This window comes from Phaseolus vulgaris, chromosome 2, assembly GCF_051622355.1.
Source record: "Phaseolus vulgaris cultivar YP4 chromosome 2, ASM5162235v1, whole genome shotgun sequence".
NCBI lineage: Eukaryota > Viridiplantae > Streptophyta > Magnoliopsida > Fabales > Fabaceae > Phaseolus > Phaseolus vulgaris.
In genome coordinates, this window is record NC_143499.1 from 32,143,175 (window position 1) to 32,171,056 (window position 27,882).

Genomic DNA, 27,882 nt, shown 5'->3' on the forward strand with positions numbered 1-27,882 from the left:
ACACGTGCAGAGGAGGGCTAGAGGAGTGGAAGAGGGATGAGGGCTGTAGGAGGGCTGAAGGAGTGGAAGAAGGAGGAGGGCTGGTCGGTGTGTGGTGCGCTAATGGAGGACGCGTGATGGTAGAGAGAGTGACGCGGTTGAGTGGCGCGGTTGAGTGTTGCAGTTGAGTGATGTTGGAGGGAGGCAGATGGAAGTTGCAGGGGCGGCGCGAGGGAGAGTGAGGAGGATGAAGATGAAGTGGAGTGAGAGTGTAAGGAGTACACGCGAATGAATAGGTTCAAGAACACACTTATGACCACGGTTCATGAGGAATTGTCGCAGATTACACACAAGCACACATATAACGATGGTTCAGGCGAGAACCGTCATTAAAAATTTCAGAAAAATTACAAGAATGCACTTGGTAAGGTTTTGACTTTCCAAAATTCAGAAAATATTTCGTCTCGCCCCTATCCACTGATTCAATAATACATCGTATGATGATGTTACTTAGAATTCATGTTGACCCCAAACTTATTCTTAAGATTTTAGGTTTCTTAAGATTTTAGGTTGAAGGTGAGTCTTATTGTCTTATATATGAGTATGTTCACGACTCATTAATATCAAATTTTTAGTTTGATCAAATAGATTAAGAAATCAGATGGTGATAAATTAAAAAAATTATGTTTAAAAATTTAATATACTCTTATGTGCCAAATATTTTTGTTGAAATTGTTTGAGTCGCATACATAAAATATTAATAATAATATGATGAATATATTTATATATATATATATATAATCAGTTTGAGTAAAGTATATTTTAAATTAATCTACTCATATAAATGTATATATATGAACAGCTATATTTATTATGTGAAAAAAAATATTACATATGCTATCTAAATAAATATGTTTTATTTATGTTAGTTTAAACATATATATATATATATATATATAATTAGTTTTAAGGATGTAAAAGTTTAAATTAGTTTTTCTAAAGGGTTAAGGTGAAATAATTGAAACACATGTTGAAAATGATAAAAAATAAAATAAAAAGCAGTAAAAATATAAAATAATAGAAGAAATGTTATGACCTATTTCATTTGAAGATGATGCGGTGGATGGTGTCAGCATGGCAACCCCATATATATAGAGAGAGTTGAATTACTATTTGGCTTGTGTAGCACGCCAGCTGTGATTATTTGTAAAGTTGACAGTGACATATTACCCTGGTTGAAATTGAAATATACGCATCTCAACTCAATGAAGAAATCATAAGAATAAAAACAACAGAAACTCAACTTGACACAGGTTTGTTTTACAAGGTCAGTTTCGTCATAAAACGGACATCAAGAGACAACGTCTTCTCTTCCGTACAAAATTGTTGCCTTCATGATGGACATATGTAGGTGACACTTGACACAGATTCAGAGATGGACGGATGAGGGAACATGCATAATAATTTAAACATTTTAATCTAACTCCACCTACGTACTGCTACGTACATACTCCTGCTACATACATGTCAATTTATTTTTTCACAGCAAATATTCTCCCTTCAATAATCACACACTGCTTCCTTCATAAACACAACAAACCCTTCTACACTTCAAAACCATTCTGTGCGTAAATAATGTTTTTTTTTTTACATTTTTACCTTACGTATCATTCTGCTTTACTTTAATTTAATTAGTAGATCATCCAAGTCCATCTACTTATAGAGACGAATTAGGATCTAAGATATTGGCTTATGTTACCATATTTACTTACTTTGTCTAACATGCATTGCAATGTTAGAAAGTGTGTGAAAAAAAAATGTTTTGGTAAGTTAAAATTATGATCTTTTTAAGAAAAGATTTGACTTGTGGAAGAAAAATGAGTTTGGCTAATGACAATCCCAAGTAGGAGTGGTACGTGCATAAACATAAACAGATAAAAGTAATGAGTCTGTCAATAATAAGAGGCATAGTGTAGCTGTGTTGTCCACTTGTCCTTGGACTAATTAACTTTGTACCACCAATCAGGGAAGCAGTGGTACAAGACGTGAGCTTGTCAGATCGATCAATGCTATTTTCGACATAACAGTAAGTTGCTGTTGCCTAAACCAGTAAACGTTCCATCTATTCCGCTACAGGAATAAGGTTTCACTGCATTTATGTCCAAAAATATGTCTTTCATATAAAAAACTAACTACTAATGGTTTCGATACGGACCGAACTTCCAACATATATGAACATATATCAATAAGTGTGTGTTTCTGTCTATATGACAGCAAAAAAAAAATGGAAGCTTTTGCTTCAATAGAATTTCAATGTGTATTTCAATACACCTAAGTTGTTAACAACTTATTGAAAAACAAAACTTTTTGTGTGCAAATTAATTTATAACTATAGTGGAAGTTAGCATAATATTTGATGAAAACAGCATCCCATGTTGGAATGTTCTTTCTCCTAATACTTAATTTGGATAAAATCCAGAAAAACACTGTCATGGAGATGGAAATAATAGCATTTGTTACAGGAAACATCCTTCTCCTCCTCTTTTTTTTTTTTTTTATTATAACATGGTTGGCCTTCACCTGTCTGCAGAAGCTAGGTGGTTTCACTGTGGATGGAGCCTTGGAAGAGGTATATCGTACTTTGTCCGATACCAGAGATAGAAAACAAAATCTGTCCCTTACACTCCGATAGACTTCATTAACCACAACACCAATGGAATCACTATGACATCGACATATGAAATGGTAAATGTTTCACTTGTGTGTGTGTTTGGTTTGGTTTTGAAAATTCACCAAATTTGAAAACCCAAGTGAAATAATGCAAGTGATATTGAAATAAACTATTTCAATTTACACTAATTGAAACTTTCTTGACGTGAAATTACACATGTAGGTAATTAACAATGGCGACAGAAAAAAAGTGCTAGGAAAGAAAGGTAAATAAAAAATGTGTAAACATGACCTTTTAAGTAATTTGGTTAAAGAGAAAGTAGAAAATATTATAATAAAATAATAACATAAATAAAAATAAATAAAAATGTTATATATATATATATATCACTACAAGAAAATCATGAAATAAAAATCAATTTTTAAAGACCAAAATAATTAGTTACATTAGAAATTAAAAAGAAACCATTTTAGAAACTAAAAAAAAAATGTTTCTAAATTAATTTCTATTATTTTTTATTATTGTTAAATAGTTTCTAAATTGGCATCTAATTAGCAACTAAGATTTTAACTACCAATTATTTAGTTTCTAATTAACAATAATACAAAATAATATAAACTAATTTAAAAACCAAATTTTCTTTTAATTTTTAAAATGGTCTCTAATTTAGTTATTATTGTAACTAATTATTTTAGTTTCTACAAATTGATTTCTATTTCATGATTTTCTTGTAGTATATATATATATGAAAGATAATTTTATCTCTATATATGTACACATTTTCCATTCTCAACTCTCTTTCTAAATTGGAGGAATGAATATTTGTATGAAACTACTAATCTTTTTAATTCTTTGATTACTTTTAGGGTAAATTATACTTGCCGTGTTCATTTTTTTTTTAGAGACAAAAGACACTACCCATAATTTTTCTTTAATTAGTGCTTTATGAGTTTTATATTTTAAAACTTTTTAGGAAGTTATATTTATTGTATCTTCTAAAGTTTTATTGCAAATAGTTTATCAAACATTATTTACACACATATAATTACTCTTTAAAGTATTTATTCCAGGTATAATTACTTTTTCAAGTATTTATTTCACCAAGTAATCTCACATCGTTTAGAAGTTTAGTTAAAAAAAATTAAATGTATCTTTCACCCTTTATCGTTGGAGACACTGTTTAAGGAAAAAATCATGACGAAAGTCTAAGCTTTAAAATTTACAAGACCTCAGTTATGATAATTGACCCTAATGATGTTATCACAACAAACTTTGTGGTCAGAACATTAATACCGACCATGGACAAGAGGTTCTAAAGATGAATAATCCTCGCTACCATGGAGAATGGAAAATGATTCAAAAAACAAACCTTGTTTCCCATGGACCTTGACTGACGTACTTATTTTGACACGTTCAATAGTTTCACATCACTTAAGAGTCGAAATCAATAACAATTTAAATATACTTTCTTTTCTTAATCTTAATCTCAATGAATGAACTTGAGGTGAGACATTCTCACACAATTCAATTAAGTAATTATCATATGGTCACAACTTATATCTTTTTATTTTGTTGAATATTAGAAATTGTATCATAAATAGTCTACTTTAATAAAAAATTTATTTTGATAAGCTTTGTGGTGAAATTTGTTGACATAAATTTGAAGAGCTTTGAATAGAATATCAACTTTCTCGTACTAAACTTCTTAAAGGCCATAAAAATAATTCTTGAAAGTCAATTAATTAAGTTCTTACAAAAACACATCAATTTGCTAATGAATTAATTAACTTGAGGTGTTGATAGTGATTAGATATCCTTGTGTTGGAAATCAATTATAGTGATGGGAAAATGTGTGTTTGATTCTTTATTAGAATAAAAATTTGTTGAATCTGAGACCACTATAATATTGCCAACGAAATTAATTTATGTATTGAATTAAAATAAATTGTGATAAAAGTTAACTTGTGTAAACACTAATGTGATTTATAAATCCTGAAAAAAAATTATATTTTTTATTAAAAAATAATAAATAAAATAAAGATACATTTTAGAGTGATGAAAAAGAATTGAAGTAGATAGAGAAAGATGAGCAACACTACCAAAATGAAAGGTCCATAACATAATTTATTCGTAAACCATTGGCAATGCAAAAAGGTCTTCACCTCCCACCAGTGAGATCTTTCTTTATCGTTTTTTATCAGTAATAAAAAATAAATAAATGGGAACCACTTCAGGGGTGGTCTACCCCTTATACATAAAGAACACAACACCTTACCATACTCCTACCAAGAAACACCTACCTGATTATCTAAGGAACAGCCAAACTAACCAAATGAAAACATTAAACAACCATCCTCATACAATCCACTGGGTTCAAAACCCAATTAAAGTACGCGAAGGAAGCACAACAGGACTTTGCGTAAATCAAAGACCAAACTTTTACCTGTACCAAGGCGAATACTTCGAGCGCATCTACCACTCCCCTATCGAAGGACATACAGTTCCTATGATTCCAAATACCACTCACAACACCAATCCAAATTGCACCACAAACCGAATATGAAGACTGACATAACCTGAACTGTAAAAAATTTGCCAAAGGATCCTTATGAATAACAAACGACACGCCTAGCCACTTAACACAAAGACACCAAACACGCCAAGCGAAGTCGCAGACGAAAAACAGATGATTGGTCGACTCTTCCACCTTTCCTCACAAACAACACAAGGGATTCTCAATCACCACCCCGCGTCTTACCAGATTTACCCTTGTAGCAACCTTATTCTCTATCACCCTCCAAATTGTGATCAAAGCAGAAGGCAAAGTTTTGCACCTCCACAACTTACTGTAAACTGGAGAGACCTCACCAACTATATCCTTCCTAACTTGAACATAGGCTGAGTTAACCGTAAAAGTTTGGATCCCCCCAACCTTCCAAATCTAACAATCCTCCTTCCCCAGTTCCAACTTCGTCCCTTGCAACAACTGAACCAACTGCTCTTCCAAAGACTTTTCCCATTCGAAAAAGGATCTACGCCAAACAAAGTACCACACCCAAACACCATTAATCCAATTTCCAAGCTCAGCCACCTTTGCATCTTTAGCCAAACTAAGGGAAAACAATCTCGAGAAAACAATCTTTAGAGCTCCACAACTCAACTAACTGTCCTCCCAAAAATGGTCAAACCAACATGCTCAACACCATTACTCTACAAAACAACTACCAATCCTCAAAGATACATGATAAGAGATTCAACAACCCTCATAAAATCTTATCAAGATTCTTATACCCAATCTTTAATCAAATAGGGCAAAATACAATACACACAAAATTTTGAGAAAAAATCATGTTAACAATATAAAATGTTAGATATAACGTTTTATTTGGAATATTGGAGATTAAATGCTTAGAACCTAGTGTAAAATATTTTTTTTTTACTTTTCATTATTTAAGTGAAATTACATTAGTTTAAGAATTCATATAAATGCATGTATAATTAAAAGGAATATATTTTACGTTTATTAATTATGTGAGGTAAAAAAATTCTATTTTATGTTGATTAATTACATGATGTAAAAACTTTACTTTATGTCAGTTTAAATCATCAACAAACATAAAAAAAAAAGATAATTTTTTAAATCGATTCAGGTGGCTGAGATAACCTTTTTTACGTTAATCAATGCTTTACTTTATGTATTAAAAAAATAAAAAATAAATTTTTTTGCCAGTTAATTTAATTAAGAACTAACATGTCAAAACTATATTGTATGTCTCCTTTTCAATTAATCGATGTCTCATTTTTAAAGTTAACTCAAGATCAGTCATACAACAAATAATTTATAGTCAAACAATTTGAATAATAAAACACACACACACACACACATATATATATATATATATATATATATATATATATATATATTAACTAAATTGTCTATTTCAACTTAAAGAACCTAGTATAATAAGTTATCTAAAGTATTTTGAACAAAATAAAGGCGTGAATGCGAGTGACGATAGCACAACACCAGTGTGGAAGAAGGCGTGAACACCAGTCACAACAGAGGAGCAAAGACATGACACTGCTTAGTCATTCAGTCGATGTGTAAAACACTTTCTACTTATGTTTTCTCCACACTGAAATAGAAAATTTGCAAAAAATTATAGAAATTTTACCATGCATTTCTTTTTTCAATTTTTTTTATAGCCAACTTAAAAAGGCATGGCACAATCTTTTATTTTTCATCAGTGATTAATAAAGGAAAATTGACATAACTAATTACGGGGAAAAAATATAAAGCAGTAAATTTGTGAATGTAGAAAAAGGAAGGATGAACTTATATAAATATAAAAGTTTAAATTCCTCCAACCTCATATAAACATACAAAGAAAGGACACAGAGTGAATTAATTAGTACCAGCATTTGGTACTGGTGAGTGACACTGAAACTAAAATATAGCCAAACACGCATCATCAGTACAATAATTTTCACAGCTTATCTATACCATTATATGAATAATTTGTTTCTAGTATTTACAGGACCATCCTAGGTTTAGCTAGCTATGCCCTGATCCTTATTATATATACATGCATGTATAATTCATTTACTTTTATAAGTTCAGACACAACTAATGTATATGAACTACCTTTCAGATCTGAATATTGGTTACAATCCTTGCTGATAACACTTGAGCCACTGCATTGCTGGTTCATAGTCCTCTTGTAAGGTACAAAACGATTATGCTCTTTCATTTTCATGTAAAGTAACATGATACACGTACATAATTCAAAAAATGAGTGGTCCATACATGTATATTTTCTTTTTTTAAATTATTTGAAACTGGACTTGTTCACAAAAGACATTTTTTACTCACTTAAAAGTAGTTTATATATATTGTAGATACAAATTTTTATAAATTTATTATTTCATTATATAATTTTGTTGAAGTATTATAAAAACATTTATTTTCCAATTTTGAAAGCATTACACAGAAAATTATGGGCTTCAATAGCAAACTAAAGTTTTTTACACTAAAAAAATGAAAGCAATTATAAATAAATTAAAAAAGTATAAGTATGAAATGAATTAAAACATTAATATTTTTTACTTGCCTTGAAAAATGAAACTAACAAATTAAAACCAACTCAGGATAAAGAAATCATGAAATAGCATTGGAGCATGTATCAATCTCATGAAATAACCTAGGAAGAAAACCATCAAGCTATTTTTAGCATCAATGCTAAGAGTGTTAGGAAAATTAAATTATCAATCCACAATAAGTGTTAGCTAGTCTAATGCTATGTAATAATGTATCATTTGACTAACACTTTGTTAGTTGGCCATTAATGTTGATTTTATTATTGGCTAGATTGATGCTCTTTCTTTAAACTCGTTGTAAAAGAGTTCATAAATTTTATCTCACCTAATACCTAATGTATATCAAACAAATACCAAAAACTAGTTGTATAAGTTGATTTCATTTAAGTTATCCAAAGTGTATGAATTAATTTTATTTTATAAAAAAGCAATATCTATCTTATATATAGAGAGAGAGTGAGAGAAAGAGAGAGTGAGTCAGTGAGAGTGTGAGAAATGAATATAAAATGACATACTTGCAATCCACAACAATATATGTAAATGAAATGTTCAAAATTAAATTAAGTCTTTTCTGATTATCTATATCCAGGAGAAAGAGATTCGGTTAATAAATGAATAAAATTCTTTGGATAAAAGTTGTAAGTAGCAGTATCTTTTAAACCCCACATTCTGGTTGTTCAATCAGTAATGTTTTGTATTCACTGAAATTAATATTCATGTGTGATTCCATTATTATCTTTAAAAGATTGCTATTGATCATACTATCTTTATGGAATCTAAGCTCTGAGTACATATAAACTTTTCAATTTGTTTTCTGTCTGATCTGGAAATAGATGTTAAATAATTTTCTTTATGAATTTTAACATCAGTGTGAAAACTTCCATTAAATAAGTTACAATAATATCAACAAATATTTTTTTTATTATAATTTGCATAATTGATTAATGAATCAAGTATATAAATGACACATAAGAAAATTTTACGTGTAACCATTTAAATATGTAATATTTTTAATAATTAAAAAATAATTAACAAATAATTTGTACCTTGTTTGGTTAAATATATTTTAATTTTATCTATAACATTAGTGAGGATATTTAAAATATATTGATCTCTTCTCTACCAGTCACAATAGTTAAAAATATAAAAATAAATTAAAGATGTTTAATGATTATAAAACAATAAAGACAAATCTGAATAAAATTATATAAAAGAATTCATTAGTAAATTTCATAGTTTTCAGCTTTCTTATTCTAAACAAAGTTGGCATGCATGAGTATAATATGTTTTTCAATATGAGTTAAGTTAATTAAGTATGTGAGCTTTAGAAAAATTTGTAAAGTGAGTATTGTTATGAAAAAGAAAGTTTTTTAGTAGTATTGTATGAAAGAAGAGAATAGTGTAAAGAAGTTGTAGAGGAGATTAACAGTAATTGAAGTGTGTAATTGAGAAAGATAAATAGACTTTAGGGTTGAGTTTAGGTGAGATGGAAATGGTGCAGTGATGCATGGTGGGAGTATAGATACAAATAAACAAGAGTACGGGGTGGAAGTCTGTGGCATCAGTCTCATGGTCTCATGGTCATGCGCTGGTATTGCAGGTCGGCGCCTTCCCTTTCTCTCAATTCTCTAACTGTATTAATCATCACACTCCCACTCCAATTTTACTCATTAAACTATTCATCATGCGTTCCCACATACCTTCAATGCCCTCCTCCAAATACTCACCAGAGTCAACCCCCTTCTTCTCCTCTCTTAATTGCACATTGTTTAAGGAGACACTCACATAAACCTAAGAGTCACTCCATAATATTATAACAATCTGTGGACTCTTCACTTCAACACCAAACGAAAACCCTTTCACTTCATTCATTCATTCTACTAGCTACCTCTTTTTTATTCAAATCATAATTTAATACAAAAAAAGAATACATGTACGATCACGATGTGGTGGCGCTCTGTTCCCCTTCATCCACACATAATGTTTGAGGCCACATGATTATTTTTATGGAAACCCGATCAAGTTACCTCTTTTTCACCATCCAAAATCTCTCTACCTCAATAAACTATTTACACCAAACTTCATTCCTTCATTGCCATAGGAAAACCAAACCCTCCCTTATGGAAATGCCACAAATTTCTTCCAACTCCAATGTTTCTTTTAATTCAATACTCCTTCTATGCATACCTATACTCATGTCATTGTCTCACAATAAACCAGTCTTACAAAAATTTAAATAAACCAATGCCTAGCATATCATATAATTTTAAGAGGTAGATAGGTATTATCTATGGGAAGTAATGGTAATTAGTAATAAATATAAATGGATAGGTAGAGAGGGAAGAGAAGAATTTGAAGAGAAATAAATAAAAAGGATAATAATGCTAGAAATTAAGGAAGATAAAAAGGACAATATGTCACAAAAAGAAGCGGGTTTTCCGGTAGAAAAGGACGTGGGGCGCAGAAAGGTATTTGAGATGACACGTGGAAGAAGATGGAACGTAGGATGATGATGGGAAGTAGTATGGACGGTGGAGATGAGATGAATGACATCCATTCCATTAGAATTAGAATTTTTGTTTTTGATAAAAAAGAATGAGAGGAGTACTAAGTTACTTAGTGTGGAGTGAGTTTGTTTTTGTGATAGTGCTAAGTTGCTTACTTAACCACATCACAGGCCACAGACACAAAAGGAGAAGTGGTCAGAAGAAAAAAAAAAGGGCTCTCATAAACTCACGCCAACAATCAGAGAGAGAAAAAACAAATAAAGGAGAATGGGATTGGAAACTTAAATTAGAGGTGCAGCACAGAACAGCACAGAACAGCACAGCAGAGAAGGCATGGCGGCGTTTGCAGTGCTGTAAATCACGCTTTTGTGATTGTTGCTTCGCTCTAATTTATTAATGCACCTTGGCGTTGGCCGAGGGAGAATGAGTTGAGGGCGCGATTAACGCTGCCCCGACACTGTTCCTCCTCTGTCCTCCACCAACAACCCTTCAAATCAATTCTCTCTTTAACTACCCACCACACAACACCTATTACTACTGCCTCCACAACTTAATCCATATCAGAACAACAAAGAGAGAGAAACACAACACAACCATACAAGAACCTAACATTTTTTAACTTAAAAAAAAAAAAAACAAAAGATCCCTAGTGGTTGTGTAGTTGTCTCTCTCTTACCTTCTCTCTCCCAATTTCAGAACGTAGGGAATTAATTGAAGCAGAAGCTGTTGTCGTGGATTGGAGTGTTTTATAGTAGTAATTAATAAGATTGGAGTGTTTTATAGTAGTAATTAATTATTATTAATTATTTATATTTATAATTGTGTGTAGAGCGAGTTGTTTGGTTGAAGATCGAGGTATTGTTCTTGATATGGATTTTCGAAGGACAGAAACAGTAGAGGAGGCAGAAGAATGGCGGGTATTTTCTCACTAGGAGGTAGAGGAAACAACAACGAAGAGGAGATTCCTCCCCCTCCCGATACCCTATACTGGTATAACAACAAGAATGACGACGTTTCTTCTTACCACCACCACCGAGGAGGCGGTGGCTTTGAGCTATGGAACCAACAGCAGCAGCAACACTTTATGGACCAGGGTCCTCCACAACCACGACCCCTCTTTCACCAAGATCTATACTCCGCCTTGGGTGTTGGTGTTGGACCCAGCAGGCCTATCTCCGATGATCAGTCTTCATCGAGATCCGGCTTCATGGTGGGAGGAGGAAGCGGGAGTGGAAGCGGTGGGATTAGCTGTCAAGATTGTGGAAACCAAGCTAAAAAAGATTGCCCTCACATGCGGTGCAGAACATGCTGCAAGAGCCGGGGCTTCGATTGCCAAACCCATGTCAAGAGCACATGGGTACCGGCTTCACGCCGTCGCGAGAGACAGCAACAACTCTCCACGTTACAACAAAACATTGAAAGTTCTGGAGAGCTTCCGAAAAGGCAGAGAGAGAGGGATCATAATAACCCCACCTCCTCTTCTCTCGCCTGCACTCGCTTGCCTTCCAATCCCTCCTCCTCAGGTATATACTATATATCACTACTACTACTATAGTCTACGCACTACTACACTTATACAATATATCTTCTTCTCTTCGTCATCATCATCTTTTACTTGTCTCGTCTTGTCACACTGCTACATGGACTACCACAAGCACCTCACAGTTTGAGTGATTGACTCTTGAGAGAGAAAAAGGGAAGGAAAGCAAAGAAAGGAAACGTGTATGTGTTGTGAAAGAAAAGAATAATGGAGAGTCGTCCAGGGAAATTCTCTGAAAAGATATATGGAGCAACTGAGAAAGTTTTGGAAGCATACATCCAAACAAGGACGGTATCGATTGCGTGTGTGAAGCAAAATTTCTCTTTTTCTCTCCTTTCTCTTTATCGAAACACTGTTATTTTAGTAGCCCTGACCTGACGATTAGATTGACAGTGAAGAAGAACCTGTTCTCACTCTCTCTCTTACTCTCTTTCTCTCTGCGTGACTGACTGTACTCCTTTCTTTGCTAACACTCACTGGCGCATACCAACACAACACTACACATTCATTTTCACCTTCACTCTTTCTATCATATGTATTTGTCTCAGTATCTTTACTTAGATTCTATTTCCTTTGTTAACTCTCACAAACACAATCCATCTGCTTCTGCTTCTGCTTCTAAAGTGCATCTAACTTGTTCTTGTTTTTTTTTTTTTTTCTACTTTCTCTCTCTACACATTTTACCCTATAAAAAAAAGGGTTAGAGGAGGTTAATTTCCCGGCGGTGGTGAGATCTTCTGCGGAGTTCAGGTGCGTACGTGTGAGCTCGATGGACGAGGCGGATGAGGAGTATGCATACTCAACTGCTGTGAACATTGGAGGGCATGTGTTCAAAGGGATTTTATATGACTATGGTCCAGAAGGTAACCGTAATTACATGGGTGGTAATGGGGAAAGCTCTTCCACTGGGGTTGGAGGTTTGAACCTCACTACTGGTGCTGTTGTCTCAGAGCCACTCCTTGATCCTTCTTCTTCCTTGTATCCAGCTCCTCTTAACACCTTCATGCCCGGTAGCGGTACGCAATTCTTCCCTCACCCACGATCTTGAACAAACAAAAGCCAAAACAAAGCAAACAAACAGAATTTTTATGTTGTTTTTATGTTTTAATTTACTGCATCTTCACTCGCCAACTTTGTTTTTCCACTATTTTATGATCATCTTGTAGTCTTAAATTGATGCTCATTCGAGTAGGAGAGAATGGAAAGAGAAGAAGAAAGAGAAAAAAAGAAAATGCACACGTGTCGTGTTTTGTTTTTATGCAAATGCAAATGATCAATGCTTAATTAGTCTGAAAATGTATCATTCTTGGTAAGTAAGGATATACAATTCGTTAGCCAGTGTTATTTTATTTGTATCTTTCTCTGTACGATATTAATGGACACCTGGTTCTAATATCGGGTTGTTCTCCGTCTTCTTCTTTTTTTATGATGGTTTTAGGGGTTGATTCTTGCATTAGTTTGTTGAATTATATCACAGCTGTCTGGTTTGTTCTCAATACGAAGCTGCTTTTTCTCTGTTTATCCGTATGCTTGCCCGTTTGAAATTCAACTACAAACACAATCTTGATCTTTACAAATTCTCCAAGATGATCTCTACTCTTTTTTATCTTTTAAAATTAAAATTTTCATTTTCCGGTATGGGGTTCCAACCATGCATGAACATTCAAATTTAAAAGGTGAAAGATTTCTCTCCCTATTTCCCATGCGATGCTGTAATTCTAACATCTTACTCAATCTACATTTGCACAGATGTGACGTTCATTGCTAAAGAGGAAATATTGTTAATCAATATGCTCATATTTAATGCACATGCAGCAAACTATACGTATATAGGCGAACACTCCATTTTATGTCTAATGAGTATAGCTTATGGTATAAAACAAATTGTTGCTTGATCCAAAAACACTAAAATGTGTAAAACAAAAGGGAAAGGTTAAGATGTCAGCAGGATTCGAAAACTTGTGATGCTACATGCTCTCTCCATCTCATGACTGCCAACCCCTGTACTCTCTGATCAGTGTCATGTAATTCAGTTTTTCCATGAGATGTCCGCTAAATGTGTTATAATTACCTACACTACATTTTATAGACAACCAAATAACCTCTAGATAATAACTACCTATTATGGATAGTCAACTTTTTATAATGTTGTGTGCCACTCAATATATCTTGTTGTTTACTTTTTGTTCAACATGATTTTTATTTAAATGTTGGACATAGGAGGAACAAGGCAGACAAAACTTGAGGATAGAGAAAATACTAAATTGCATTTTATTTAATGTTTTTAAACAGCATTTCTTTCCAATAGCAAGTTCTACATGGAAAGTCATTAAAGTTAACTTATTCTAATCATTACTATTTTTTTCAACAGAATTTCTTACATCCATTTGATGAAAATATTTCACATTCCATATGCTATGATTTTGAGTTATGTAGGCTTCATTTTCTATTCCGAAACTTATTTGCATTTCTAACATACAATGATCTATTGCAATTCACTCTCTTTTCTCTATATAAATATTTCTTACATCTCTGTAATATTCCCTTTTCCATTTCTACTCTTTATTACTGAGTTTTTCATAGATTTTCAAACATTAGCAACTTATTATAGATTTTTATCTGTAATATTGGAGGCATGAAAAATATAATTAATTTTGAATGAATCCATCCTTAATGTAGACGATGATAATAGAGAAATCTGTTATGAAAAGTCACTTATGACGAATAATGCATGAAGGTATTGGAATCTGACATATCTCTGATCTTACTGATTCTTTTAGTTTGTCTCTGGTTTCTGAAAAGCTTTTCTGTTTGGATTTGACTACATAGTTTATAAGTTCAATATCTGGGGGACTTGACACTTCATTGGTTCTAGTGGTTAGTCTTCCTTTGCATATAAAGTTTGAAGTTAATTAAGTGTTCAAAATCTAAGCCTTAATGCTAATATTCTCTCTTGTACTTCAAAGAGGTTGTGATCTTGAATTTTATTTCATGTTTGGTTGGTCAAGGTTCACTGGATTTTATTAGAAGTTTTTGTTTTTATCTATGAAATGAGCGTTATGGAATTATTTGTATGTATGTATGTATAAAATTACTGTATAAACCAAGGTTATCTGTCTGTAAAGTTTTTATCATGCTTGTTAGATTAGATGTTTAATTAGATGTTTAAGTAAAAATGTTAAAAGTATGTTACTGTCACATATGTTTATTTATAGGTTACTGTTAAAAAATGTTATATGAGAGAAAATAATCAATACCAAATATAGTAGACTTTATTAAAAATTATAATAGACTTTATTAATGTTGTTGTCGTGTAAGCATTTCTTATCAAAATAATCTCACAGCAATTCACTATTTGATTTAGTAATTGGAGTATAGAACTTGTATTCTTGAAAAACAAAATTAATGTAGAATATCTCTTCTTTGTACAGTGGGTTTCACCTTGTCTTGTACCTATTATACTTTTTTTTATGAAATTTATGTTTGAGTCCTATTCGTAATGTAAATAAATACATGTTATGGCAGCTACCATGTGGACTTAAATTCTTGGTAGCAATCAGATGCAACCACATCTGTATACAAGTAAAATGTATGTTTGACCTGAAGTAGTGTAATTAGAATTTCCTCGTACCAACTTAACCCAAAAGTTTATTTTCCAAATTTAGTTGCCGATGTAACTCCTTATTCACTTCCTCCGTTTTTCAGTCCTGCTTTATTGGGATGCACGTGTTTTTAATAAGGAATTTAATCAAACTAGAACTGTAAAACACAATTATCCCTACAATTAACATGAGCATTCATCTTCACCAATGTATATTGGTTCGATTCCGGAGTTTCACTTTATTATTTTAATGAATAATAGTCATGGTGAATATTATTTAATAAGTTTTAAAATAGGTGCAACTAATGTATTTATTGTCTACAGTAAGAGAGATAAGTTCAAATTTATACAGTTGGTTTGATATTAAATTTTGACACAACTTTGTATTGAGCAGTAGAAAAGCACTTTTGCTTTGGTTTTTCTGGTATTTGTTGTTAAGAGTTTTTTCATGAAATTACACAAATAAAACCAGATGCACTAATGGAGATGCAAATTGGTTGTTTGATATCATCAGGAGGGAGAAGACTGTATTTAACAATTAAAAGCAATTAAAAGATGTAGTATATGTACGTCTATGTTTTGTAGACAAAATGAAAGACTAAATAAATAAGAACTTGTGGATTCTATTATTTGACTTTAGTAACATAGTTATACCACTTTACCAATTGTCTTGGAAGTGGCTGATAGTGGCGAACTGATCTCTATAAACTCCGCTTTAAATTTTTGCCCTCTTTCTTGGATTCGTATTCTTTTTCACGCAATAAAGAGTACAACAGCATAGTGGACTTTGGCAGTGCCAACTTGAAAGCAAGGGAATAAACTTGAATGTGTTCATTGATGAATCTTGGGGTAGATATTACAATTCAACTCTATCCATTATTTTGATTAATAAATGATTTTAACTTGGTAGTTCTTGTTTAGCCCTAACATGTTCCTCTCTATTAAAAATAAACTCAATAAAATAAGAATAAAAGGTTGTTTTGATGATACACTAATCATACAAGTTAGTTTACATACATATAAAGAAAAAAGTATTAAAGCTGACATTTGAGGGAATTGTAGGATATACACACCTTGATTTGATAGGTAGCCTGTGATCTAACCCCAGCATTTGAAAACTGAAAAGAAAACACTTGCCGGTTGGGGGAGAAGAAACTTAAGCTAAAACTGAACTTGGTTGTAGGCCACAGTGGTTTACGGTGTTGTGTACTGCTGCTATGAATGCTTGTTTTCCAGAAGTATATATTTTGTGAAATGGTCAAAAGGTTGTGAAAACAGATGCCACACTACTGGCATTGAGCAGTTTGAAATAGACTACACAATTCACGTGTCCATAATAATTGTAGTACAATTGAAGTAAGGCGTCTGAGGAGGTCTAAGCAATTGGAAGTCTGATTTGATATTTGTAAAGCAGGACCAAAGAACCCAAATCTAATGAACACTAGGGCTTCTTGCAGAATAATGGGTGGGTTATGTTTTCGTACTGCTTCAGCGGCAGCATGGCAGTACCATAGGGTGAGCCAGAGGCATAGGAGCCTAGTGTGCACCATAATGGAATGGTGGTCTCAACACTGTGCATAGCAGTTTTGGTGGTCCCACCAAGACTTGTGCTGGTTGGTTAGGGATGACTCAGGCAACTCTCTCTTGTTCTTCAAAATGTTTGCGTGTGTTGTCTAGTGAGGGATGGATGGTGTGTGTATGTGTCTATGTCCCCCGGACCAAAAAAATCTCAAGTGAAGCATGTGTTATCCTTACAAAGGAATGGGGCTAGGAGTAGGTTTGATGATGAGGTCGAAATAGTGTGTAAGAAAGAAAGCCTCGTATTAATTTGTGTTGATGAATTGTGTACAGTGGTCAATGTGTAGAGGGGGTGATTGCTTTGATCATGTGCATGTGTTGTCATGTTTGTGCAGAATTGTTAAGTGTGTTCATTTTATGGATGGGGAAGGATAGAATAGCACATACAATGCAACATAAGTACCTATCTCATAATATAACTCTTCTTCTGTCAGCCATTTATCTAGCACTGTATTGGTGCTGCTCTCTGTGGGACTAAAAACCTATCTCTTCATTTATCAAATATTACTTATTGGATCTTTTTTGGCACACATTTCCAACCTCTTAATAATTAGTGTTATTCAATAACTAGCAAGAAAGAAAAAAGATAGAAAATGACAGGTTTAATCGATAGTATGATATGATAAAAGTGCAAAAACATGAGGTATTTTAATATATATATATATATATATATATATATATATATAGAGAGAGAGAGAGAGAGAGAGAGAGAATATGTTTTAAGAATGAACAATATATAAAATGTTACTCTTTTTTGGATTACTTACTATTATTTAACAATTATAATTACATATACATGATTTGATTGTTCTAAGGTACATTATCAAAACAAAAGAATACAAGATAATCTATTAAGTTTAAGTTTTGAAAAGAAATAAGGTACATTAATCTTCTTGAAAGTCCTTATCAATGGACCTTACGAAGAACTAGTTTACATCTAAAGGGACTGGTTTCACAATAAGTTTTTATTTAATCCAATTAAATTCATTTGGTTATATTTATTCTAATTTTATATTTTATTAAATTGAGTTTCTCTATCTTACTTAATAACTCTATTCAATCTAAAGCAATTATCATTGAGTTATGTTGGAATTATGGGATTTAGTAATTTAAAAAAAAATCTCTTTAACTTTTTAGCAAAAGTATTTAAAAAATATAGACAAACAATAATTTTTTCGAATTTTATGATATCAAAACAATAATTACAATTTTATCGTACAACTTTCTTAGTGCAATCTTAAAAAATAATGTACCAAATAAAAAAAGTACTTTAATAACAGGTGCCATATGAAATATTTAATTATAACATTTACAAAATAATACTCTAATAATTAGTTAGATATACAAAATTTGTTTTCTTTATGTATATGAATTATGTAGTTGAGTTGGAGATTCGTCATATTTAAAAATATGGACTTCTTACTTAAACTAGATTTAATTGTAAGTACTGAATGGAATTAACGTATCCAATAACCTAATCTAATTAATGCTGATAAAAAAAATTAATCTAATTAACCAACAAAAATGTGATGAGTTAGATAAGATTAACAATATTTCTTTATTCAGTATGACTAGCTTTTACACTTAATGTTGAAGCTTGTTATACTTTGTACTTATTTCTTTTCAATATTAAGATGTGTTGAGTTTACATCCATAACGAAATAAATAATACTTTTGTCTTTATCATGAGAAATTATTTATGGATCAAACAATATAATACTACATTATTTAATATACATTTTACATTACAGTTCTAATATTAACTGTTTTATTTGCAATTAAAAAACAGCGTAGCTCACCGAATGAACTTCTATCAATATGAATTGTTGATTTATCTATCAATTATTACAAATTTATATAAAATTTACTAAATATGTAAGTAAAATCATATGTACACATTACTTATAAATATTTTTTTAATGTAAGCCTAAGTTACTCACTTACAGATTTAACATGTATAAAATATTGACACCATAAATCAAGAACCATATTAAAAGATATTGTACTCATGTATTTATAACCTTATCTTAATCTATAGGTAAGGTAAATAGTTATTTATGTACCCATATTTTGTACAAATTTAACAAAACAGTTTATTAAAAAAGTTTAATGAACTTTATAACTCATGTTAAAAAAAGTTAAAAAACAAAATTAAAATAAAGATATGTAATCATCTAGAAGTTAGTTGTCTTTCACCACTATTTGCAATAGAATTTGTTCCCATATAAAGTACAGACTATAATAGTGACAGAAGATGAATTAATTAATATAAAAAAATATTTATCACACATACAAACATGGTATAACACCAGATACTAACACTTGATATATTTTTGACTTGATATATTTTTGACACATTAGATGTTAGTTTATCTATATCTCCAATATTAGGATGATACGAAAAATTGATACCAAATTAGATGTAAGTCTCTCACAACTTCTCATCACTCTGAATCATGTATATGTGATTAGACAATACTGAAACAGGGATACTCCTTAACATGAGTTCCGAATTTATCTTGGATAAGAAAAATTGTTGGATTTGGAAGGACAGTGTGACCACTGGGTACTCGGTTAGCTCAACTTACAATATTCTAAGGGGCTCTTTTTGGAAGGGAATGTTCGTCTGTGTTCGAATCTTTTTGGAAGATCAAAGTTTGACTTTCAACTCACTTGACAACTTGGAGAGGGTTGGGTAATACGATTGCTTTTAAGGCCAATTTGGTAAGAAGAGGGGTTACAGTTGATAGTATTTCATGTTGTTTGTGTGGAGAGGAAAAGGAGACATCAAAGCATTTATTTTTTTACTATAGAATTGTTTGGTTAGTTTGGAACCAGTGTTATGTTTGGCTTGGGGTGGTGTCGGTATATCATTTTGATCCTGTTTCACATTTCTTGCATTTTAAATTGTGTAACGTTCCAACCTACATTAATGTCATTTGGGGAAGTGTTTAGATTGTAGTTATTGGTGAGATTTTGAGGCATAGGAATAAGTACATCTTTAAAGGTGGAGTGATAAACCATTCTGAAAATTTTTCTTTGGTTCAACTAAGTTTGGTCTTGGATTACATCTAATGTTGTGCTGCTTGTTTTTCCTTGTCAGATTGGTGTCTTGATCCGTTGACTGGTTTATTTCTAATTAAGAGCCTTTGATTCTACATGCCTTTAGTTTGAGTAGGGTGATTGTGTGGTGTTATTCTGTATCTGTGGTGCCTTGAATTGGTAGGATTTTGTAAACTTCCAGGGTCTATCGTTTTTAGAGTAGTTGCTGGATGTTTCTATTTTGATTTGTAATAGGGTTAAACCACTCCTAAAATGATTCATATTTATTTATTTTTTTCTTGATGATAAAAAAAATGAGTTCCGAATTTGTGACAACCATCAAGATCTGATATCATCCCGAGTATCCATACATCAACTATTAAAGACCATGTAATCACTCAACTAGGGTCAACCATCCAGGGTCAAACCTTATATACATATATATGAAATCCATATACATGTATATAACCAATCCAACAATATCACCCACGAAAGCCACCCAAAAAGAACATATTTCATGCATACATCATATCATGCATCTCATAATCAATTATATATTTATCCTAAACATATATAATTAATCTCACATTTTATATATCATATTCTCATTCATAAACATGCATAAAGAAATACATTTAAACATGTATAAACATCAAACATAGCATAACATCATCGTTATCTCATAATATTGTCGTTCAAGCGAGCTCTTCTTGCAAAAATGACCTATCAACCTTCATAAGGTAAACTCTATTTCATTTGAGCAACACAACCACTATTTAAGTGAAAAAAGCTACTCACGAGTAATAGTCTCCAAAATCTCTCATGACTCCAACAACCTCTTCATCGCTTGAGCAATATCTATTTAAGTTTCAGAAACTCCTCCATTGCCACAGGATACTTGAGAGTCCTATTAGCACCTGACCCCAATGATATGCGTCACACACCACCACACATAGTTATACGTGTACACCATCTCATCTTTCCTTTAAATGTTGACAAGCAGTGTTGCTAGAACCACTAGCCCTATCGCTTGAGGAGAGAGAATTGTCTCGGCCTCTTTGTCACTCAAAGTACAACACGTCACTTGCATAACTAACACTTTGCCTGAGCAAAAATAGGTGGTGAACTCTAAGTCTCGAGTGGTTGGGTTTTTTTGGGCCTCTCTTTATGATGCACAAATGCATTTTAAGTTGTTTAAGCCTATAGGTTTGAAAGATGCTACTATTAGATGTTGGGGGATCTAGGTAGTAATTATAGGTGAAATTTAGAATCATAGGAATAAGTTTATTTTTAGGAATCGATGAGTTGATCTGGTTGGGATTTTTACTCTAGTATAAAGGAACACTTGGTTTTGAGTTACGGTAAATGAAAGATTGACATATTTCTTTTAAGAAGATGGAGAAGGTTGTAGGGTAGTTGTTTTATCCTGTCTTCCTTTGTGAGAGTTCCTTTGAATTGTTATTTTAGTTGGAAGGTGTCCTTTTGGACATATGTTGTATTTGCGTTCTGATGTGGTCATGACTATATATGTCTAGTCATATTTATGACACTCTGGTTGTTGTTTTGTAGAGTCTGTTGGAACCTCGGTTGGTTAAGTGTTATGTAGTTTGGTTTGAGGTTTCTTGTATAAGGATTGTGACACCCCTAAAGTGTCTCATTTTATTTTATTTATTCCTTGTCTAAGCAATTAAGTTGGAGTCAGACAATATTCAATTTGAGAACAACTCAAACAGAAAGAACACATATTTTCTAAAGTAATATTATCATGAAAAGAGAATATGTATCTTTTTATACTCATCAACCGTTTTATTGTCATGCTTAAATAAAAAAATATAATAATTCTCACTTAGATTTTTTTCAATCTTCACATAATACTCATATATTCAGTTTTACAGATATATTAAATCCTAAATCCTAAACCTTAAACCCTAACACATCACAACAACCCACTTAACAACCAATATATTGTATAGAATATCTTTAGTTCCTCACATTTCCTACAGTTCAACATTTGTAATGCTTATGAAACTGCTAATTTAGTTTTGGAGAGTGTGTGGATTGTGGTGGTAAGGGAGATTTGGTGTCATAGGAACAAGGTCATTTTCAAAGGTGTGTGGTGGATCACTCTAAAATGTTCTCTTTAGCTTAGCTGAAGACTTGGTCTTGGGTTACTTCCAAAGTTCAATCAGCCTGTTTCTTGTTTTCAGATTGTTGTCTTGATCCCCTGGTATGTTTGTATTCGATTTAGTTTGTTGGTTAGCTTTTTGGTTGGTGGGTTGTTGTTGCCGAGGTGAATTATGTTTGGCTGTATGGGTGTTCTTTGAATGGTGTTTATGTGAGATTTTTGAGGCAATCTGTTTTTGGATCTTTTTCTCTACTGTTTCCCTTTCATTTGGTGTTTGTTTTGGATTTTCTAGTTTGGAGACTTTTTTCCTAATGTTATGGGCATTGTTATAAAATCGAAATTCAAAATGTGAATAGTAAGATACATAATAAATAAAATAAGTATTAAAATAACTTTTTAGTAAATTTATTTTTTTTAATTTTTTACATTTGTTATAAAAAAATTATATACTAATTTTCATATTTGTAGTGTTTTTTTTATTGTATTTCCTCTTATTAGATATCTAGTGATATTTCAACATCATTTTTATTATTATGTATGTCAATTTCTTATAAATAAAAGCTTAGAATATAATAAAGGTTATATGGGCACCTATATCTTTTAAAAAATTGTTTTTTTTTTCAAATTAAAAATTTATACTTACAAAATTTTTAAACTTTTATTTTTTTTATAAGAAAAAGATATTAAAACTCGTTCCCAATAAAATTATTTTACCAAAAGTAAAAGTACCATAAATCCTAAAATTACTGTCTCTTCTTCCTCTCCACTCTTATTCTTCTTTTATCTTCTTTTTCACTCTTCTTTTGGTCTCTCTGCGTTCTCAAAGTTCTTCTTCATCTCCAACTTTCTCTACCAACTCTTCTCTTCGTTCTTCCCTTTTACCTTCTCCATTTCTTTTGTTCTTATAATGTTTCTTGTCTTAAACGTGTGATTGTTCTGTGATTGTCTGTTTTTTGTTTTATTTTTTTGGATGAAGCTTAGAAAAATTAATTGTATCGGACGTAAAGAAACTGAATCGTGAATCCCATGATTCATTCAATTCATATAACGATCCAAGACCTAAAACAATTCAACTTCATTTCTGAATCGGCAAAGTTATGTTTTGATTTGAATCGCAATTTTATTCTAACTACTATGATTCTGAGTCTGTTGTTAGGTGTTAGTTTAGTTATGGGTTGAGATTATTTGGACATATCATGTATATCTCTTGTGATATGTATAAGTGTTGAATCATTCCTAAAGTGGTCACTATTTATTTATTTTTTCTTGTTGATAAAAAAAAAATTAATTCCTTACCTGGATTGAAGAATATTCTAATACTGACACTTGATAACCCTTGCAAATACTCCAACCAATCCAAAACAGTTCTCACAATATCAATCCTACACCAATAACATCTTCTTTCAACCATTCACTTAAGGAGGAGAAGAAAAGAACTTGAAACACAAAAAAAAAAAATTAAACTATTAACTAAAATCAACTTCATGCACAATCCACCAGCTTCACAGAATCCTAAACTAGTAAGGAAACCACACTTGTGTTGTGGTAGAGATCATGTAAACAAGTAAAAGTTTTCTAAAACTGAAATTATGGAATGAACATCTAATCTTTATTTATAAATATTATAATTAATTTATTTTAAAATCTATTAATAAATAATATTAAGTCTTATAGAAAGTGTACAAACAAAATAATATAAACTTCTTATAATTTTTCATAAATAAAAAATAGTTTATCCATAAACTAATTTGAAAAAACTCTTATATAATTTTTATAGTCAAATTAGTTTATATATGAACTAATTTGTACAAATTCTTCTATATAATTCTTATCTTAACTTGTTTATAAGTTTATTTTATTTTATTAAAAAAATATTTTATTTATTTGTTTTTAATAAAATTGAAAAATTTGTTCAAATGGCTTTATGATGTAGTTTATGGTTTTAACTTTTAAACTAGTGGGTTTATTGTTTATATAATTTATTCTATGTAAAAATTAAAATAGTCAACACATCTTTAAAATTATCTCACGAACACATACTGAATTAAAATAGTTTCAGTAGTCACTGTATTATTGTGCTAATCTAGTAGTTCACATAGATATCAATGATATGAATTCTTTTTACCAACTTTCTAATGAATATATAATTAAATTTATCTAGATATAATAGCACATATAACAAAATCAAGCAGTAATTAATCAAGTTAATCATGTATTAGTTTTATTTCTTTTAAATAAATTTCTTACATTAATCTTAAATAAGTTCAAACTAAAACACTTATTATCAAACTTATTAGTTTTATTTTACCTCTTTTTTAAATTTGTAATGTTATTATATATTTATAACTGATAACAAAAAAAAAAAAAAACTTTTTCACATTCACATCTAAAACTCATAAAGAAATCTCCTATTGTCCTCCCCAACACTAACAACTAAAGAAGAAAACAAAAAATTAACATTAGATCTAATACATTCATACTAATGATTCAAGACAACGAGAAATTCATTGACAGTATCTTAAAAATGATCCAAGACGAAACATTAACCTGTGTCAGGAAAAATACTTTAGTATGATCAAGTTAACTTGTTTAAAACTATTTATAAAAAAATAGAATTTTTAAATAAATTAAAATACAATAAATTTCAATATATTTATTTTAAAACAGGATAAGTACTGCACAAAAGTCATTTTTAATGAAAGGAATTAGCACTTGTTGACTAATCTCTCAAAAAAATTCCTTAATCTCAAAGGGTTTAAGTTCAATATGTTACTCTATACTATCTTTTTATCATCTTTTCCTGTTTATCTATTTTTTTTATCAACTTTGTACACTCATAAAAAGAGTTTTACCATCCTCAATAACTTTATTTGATTTGAAGTACATTATTTTGAATAAAGATAAATGTGTGTCTTTTAAATATGTAACTAAGAAAACTAAGTTATGATATGTCCTTAAGTATATCTACATTTTCTAGATATGTAGTGAAAAAAAAGTATAATTAACCCTCAAAATGTGTACAAAATAAAGTATTTTTTTTTATTGAAAAGATAAAAATAGAAAATGTTGTGGCTAAAATGCGAATAAGACACAAAGCCATGAATAATGGAAGCACGAAGGTGCCTACTTTTGGCTGTTGCTTTTTTGCTGATCAACTGAAGTTTGGCTCAGTAGTCAGCCTTCTCTCAACAAAACTGACAGTAAATAATGGCATAAGTAAAATCAGAATCATAAATAAACATAAAGTGAAAAAAGACAAATAACTATAACACTTTTTTTCCAGTATGCATCAACAACACCTACAGAGACTTCATAAAGATTCCTGTAAGAAACAGTTGGAATATAATTAGTTATAGTCTACATCACATTTCTTTTAAGTTCAATGTTACACTTTTCTACAATTTTTTCTGCATTTTAATTCAAAGGGTATTAAATCTAAATCAAATATACTAAATATTTTTAAAATTTAAGTGTTTTTAACATTTACTCCAATTAATCATTTCGTTGATTTGTAACAGGAACAGGTAGAAATATATTTTTTTTAATTTTTTTAGCATTAAGCCACTATCCATTGAGTTTAGCTAATTGATGATAATTATTAGTTTTTTTAATATATAGATGATAATTAAGTTTGAACCCATGACTAGAAGCAGATTACTCAAATATCTTTTAGCTAACTTAATCCTATAGTATCTTAATATTATTAATATTTTGGTAATATTAGTTGTGAGAAAAAAACTGTCTTAGGTTTATTAACTAACTGTATTTAAACTTTTGTCATATTTTTAACTTTTTTGTGATTTCCTTAATCATTTTAAAATCAAACCAAAAAATTGATCCTCAAATTAGATCCCATAAAAAGATAATTTTATCCGTTCTTAACTTTAAGTTGGATATGATGATGCGTTCCAAAAATAAAGATTATTTAAGTAGATTTAATGTTTTAAAATGCATTTTATAGACTGTTTGAAATCAGACCTTAATAAGTATGTTTAAGGAACTTCTATCAAAAAATGAACTCAATTATTTGCTGACTGAATTGAATTTTGAGTTGAATAAAAATTGTTTGAGAGAAAGTTGGGGATGAGGGTTGTTTGAAATAAATTATTAAATTCCCAGATCCAGACAGACATACCTTGAAAATAGCTGCGTACGTCACTGCCTCCCTTTTCCCGAAAGCAACAGTAATAAAGTATGAATGAGTTGGATACAAGAAACCCATTTCTATTTTTAACCCTTTTCTTGCTTTTTACAGGTTAAAGCATGTTCCTTCACTCACAATAACTAAACAAAAGCTATCACTACCATTCTTTTTTTCTCTCTCGAGGTTCTGGATCAAAAAGCATTATTACCAGCTGATTGATCCTTAGTTAAGATCATGCTACATTCTTCTTGTTATTGTATGGATAGGGGAAAATGTACTCTTTTCTACCTAGTTGGTTTGAATTTGTGTGTAAGTTATTTTTTGGTTTTGGTTACTTAAAGGATATCCATTTGGATGAGGAAGATAAGTGTAAAGAGTTCTTCCATTTTAAATTAGTAATTAATTAGAATAATAAATGCTATAAAAATTATCTTTTTAAGTTGTGATATTCATCTATTTATAAAAATGAGTGAGAACATTGTTCAACTTTTAGTTTAAATTATCCCAAATTTTAGATTAATTTTAGTGTATATTATCTGTTTTTCATTTGACTTTTTCACCATGACTACATAACTCGATATATCTTCTCTTAGTGTTTTATGTGCTTAATGAAGTCCCCATTTGAATACGACGGTTCTCATCTTGTAATCATAACAGGATGGCGTCCTCTCCTAGTTCCATTCCATGTCATTTCTTCTCAGATCTAGGATGGTTAATGAGACAATATATTCTCTACTTGGGCTTGGTTGATCTCGATATGGAAGATGATCTTCGCTAAACTTTGGTGGTTCAACTTTCAAGCTTGTCGCATAACATTCTCTTGTAGTCTTCTAATCTACATGGATAGTGATAATGTTGTCCAACACTAAGGGGAATTTCATAATCAAATACGAGGTAAAAACTATTGCTCCTAGCTTATTAAGGGACTGCCTTCCCAAGAGGATGTTGTACGACATGTTAGCATCGACGAGTAGGTATTGTATCTTCATTGTTTGGCTTTGCAACTTTCCCTTCCAAAACTTGGTGTAAAGATCTATGTATCCTTATGAATCAATCCATTCACTAGAAGATCTCACAATCTGTCATGATTGGGTTGGATCTCATTTTTGGATATCTATAGCTTTTTAAAAGTTTTCCAATATAGTATGTCTATTGAACTTCCTTGATCAACCAATGTTTTCATTATTGCTAAATTTTTTGCTTTAGTTGTTATGACCATGGGGTCATTTTGAGTTGGGTTAATGACTTTGAAGTCAACATCGATAAAGATTATTGAGGGCATCCTTCGCTGAGTGGAAGACGTGATAACATTCACTGACTGTACTGCACAAAGATGTCACTTTCTTGTAGAGTTCAATGCCCCACCTACAGTAAATCCTTCGACTGTTGTGTTGATGACTCTTCTAAGTGGAGTTTACGGGCTTGTTGTTCTCGGTCGGTGTGAGCACCTTGACCTATCTTCATTGTCTCAATGGGATTCTAGTCTCGTCTTTCATAATCTCATCACGATCGTTCTTCCATTTTTCTGGGGGAGTGAGGTGTGGAGCGATACTCTTGTCTAACAATCCTCCAACGGTGCCCTACTTGTATCAACTCCT

At 31.3% G+C, this 27,882-nt stretch overlaps 1 protein-coding gene across 2 annotated transcripts; it reads left to right on the forward strand.

The window, feature by feature from the left end:
• Positions 1-10,370: 10,370 nt before the first annotated feature.
• LOC137811502 (protein SHI RELATED SEQUENCE 1) lies at positions 10,371-13,315 on the forward strand. Of its 2 annotated transcripts, XM_090298604.1 has the most exons (3): positions 10,373-10,607; positions 11,084-11,777; positions 12,493-13,315. In XM_090298604.1, the coding sequence occupies exons 2-3, from the start codon at positions 11,165-11,167 to the stop codon at positions 12,840-12,842; spliced, it is 963 nt and encodes a 320-aa protein (XP_090154730.1). In that variant the 5' UTR covers positions 10,373-10,607; positions 11,084-11,164; the 3' UTR covers positions 12,843-13,315. The 2 variants fall into 2 exon arrangements, with proteins under 2 accessions (XP_068469387.1, XP_090154730.1); XM_068613286.2 differs by having other exon boundaries at positions 10,371-11,777.
• Positions 13,316-27,882: the final 14,567 nt, after the last annotated feature.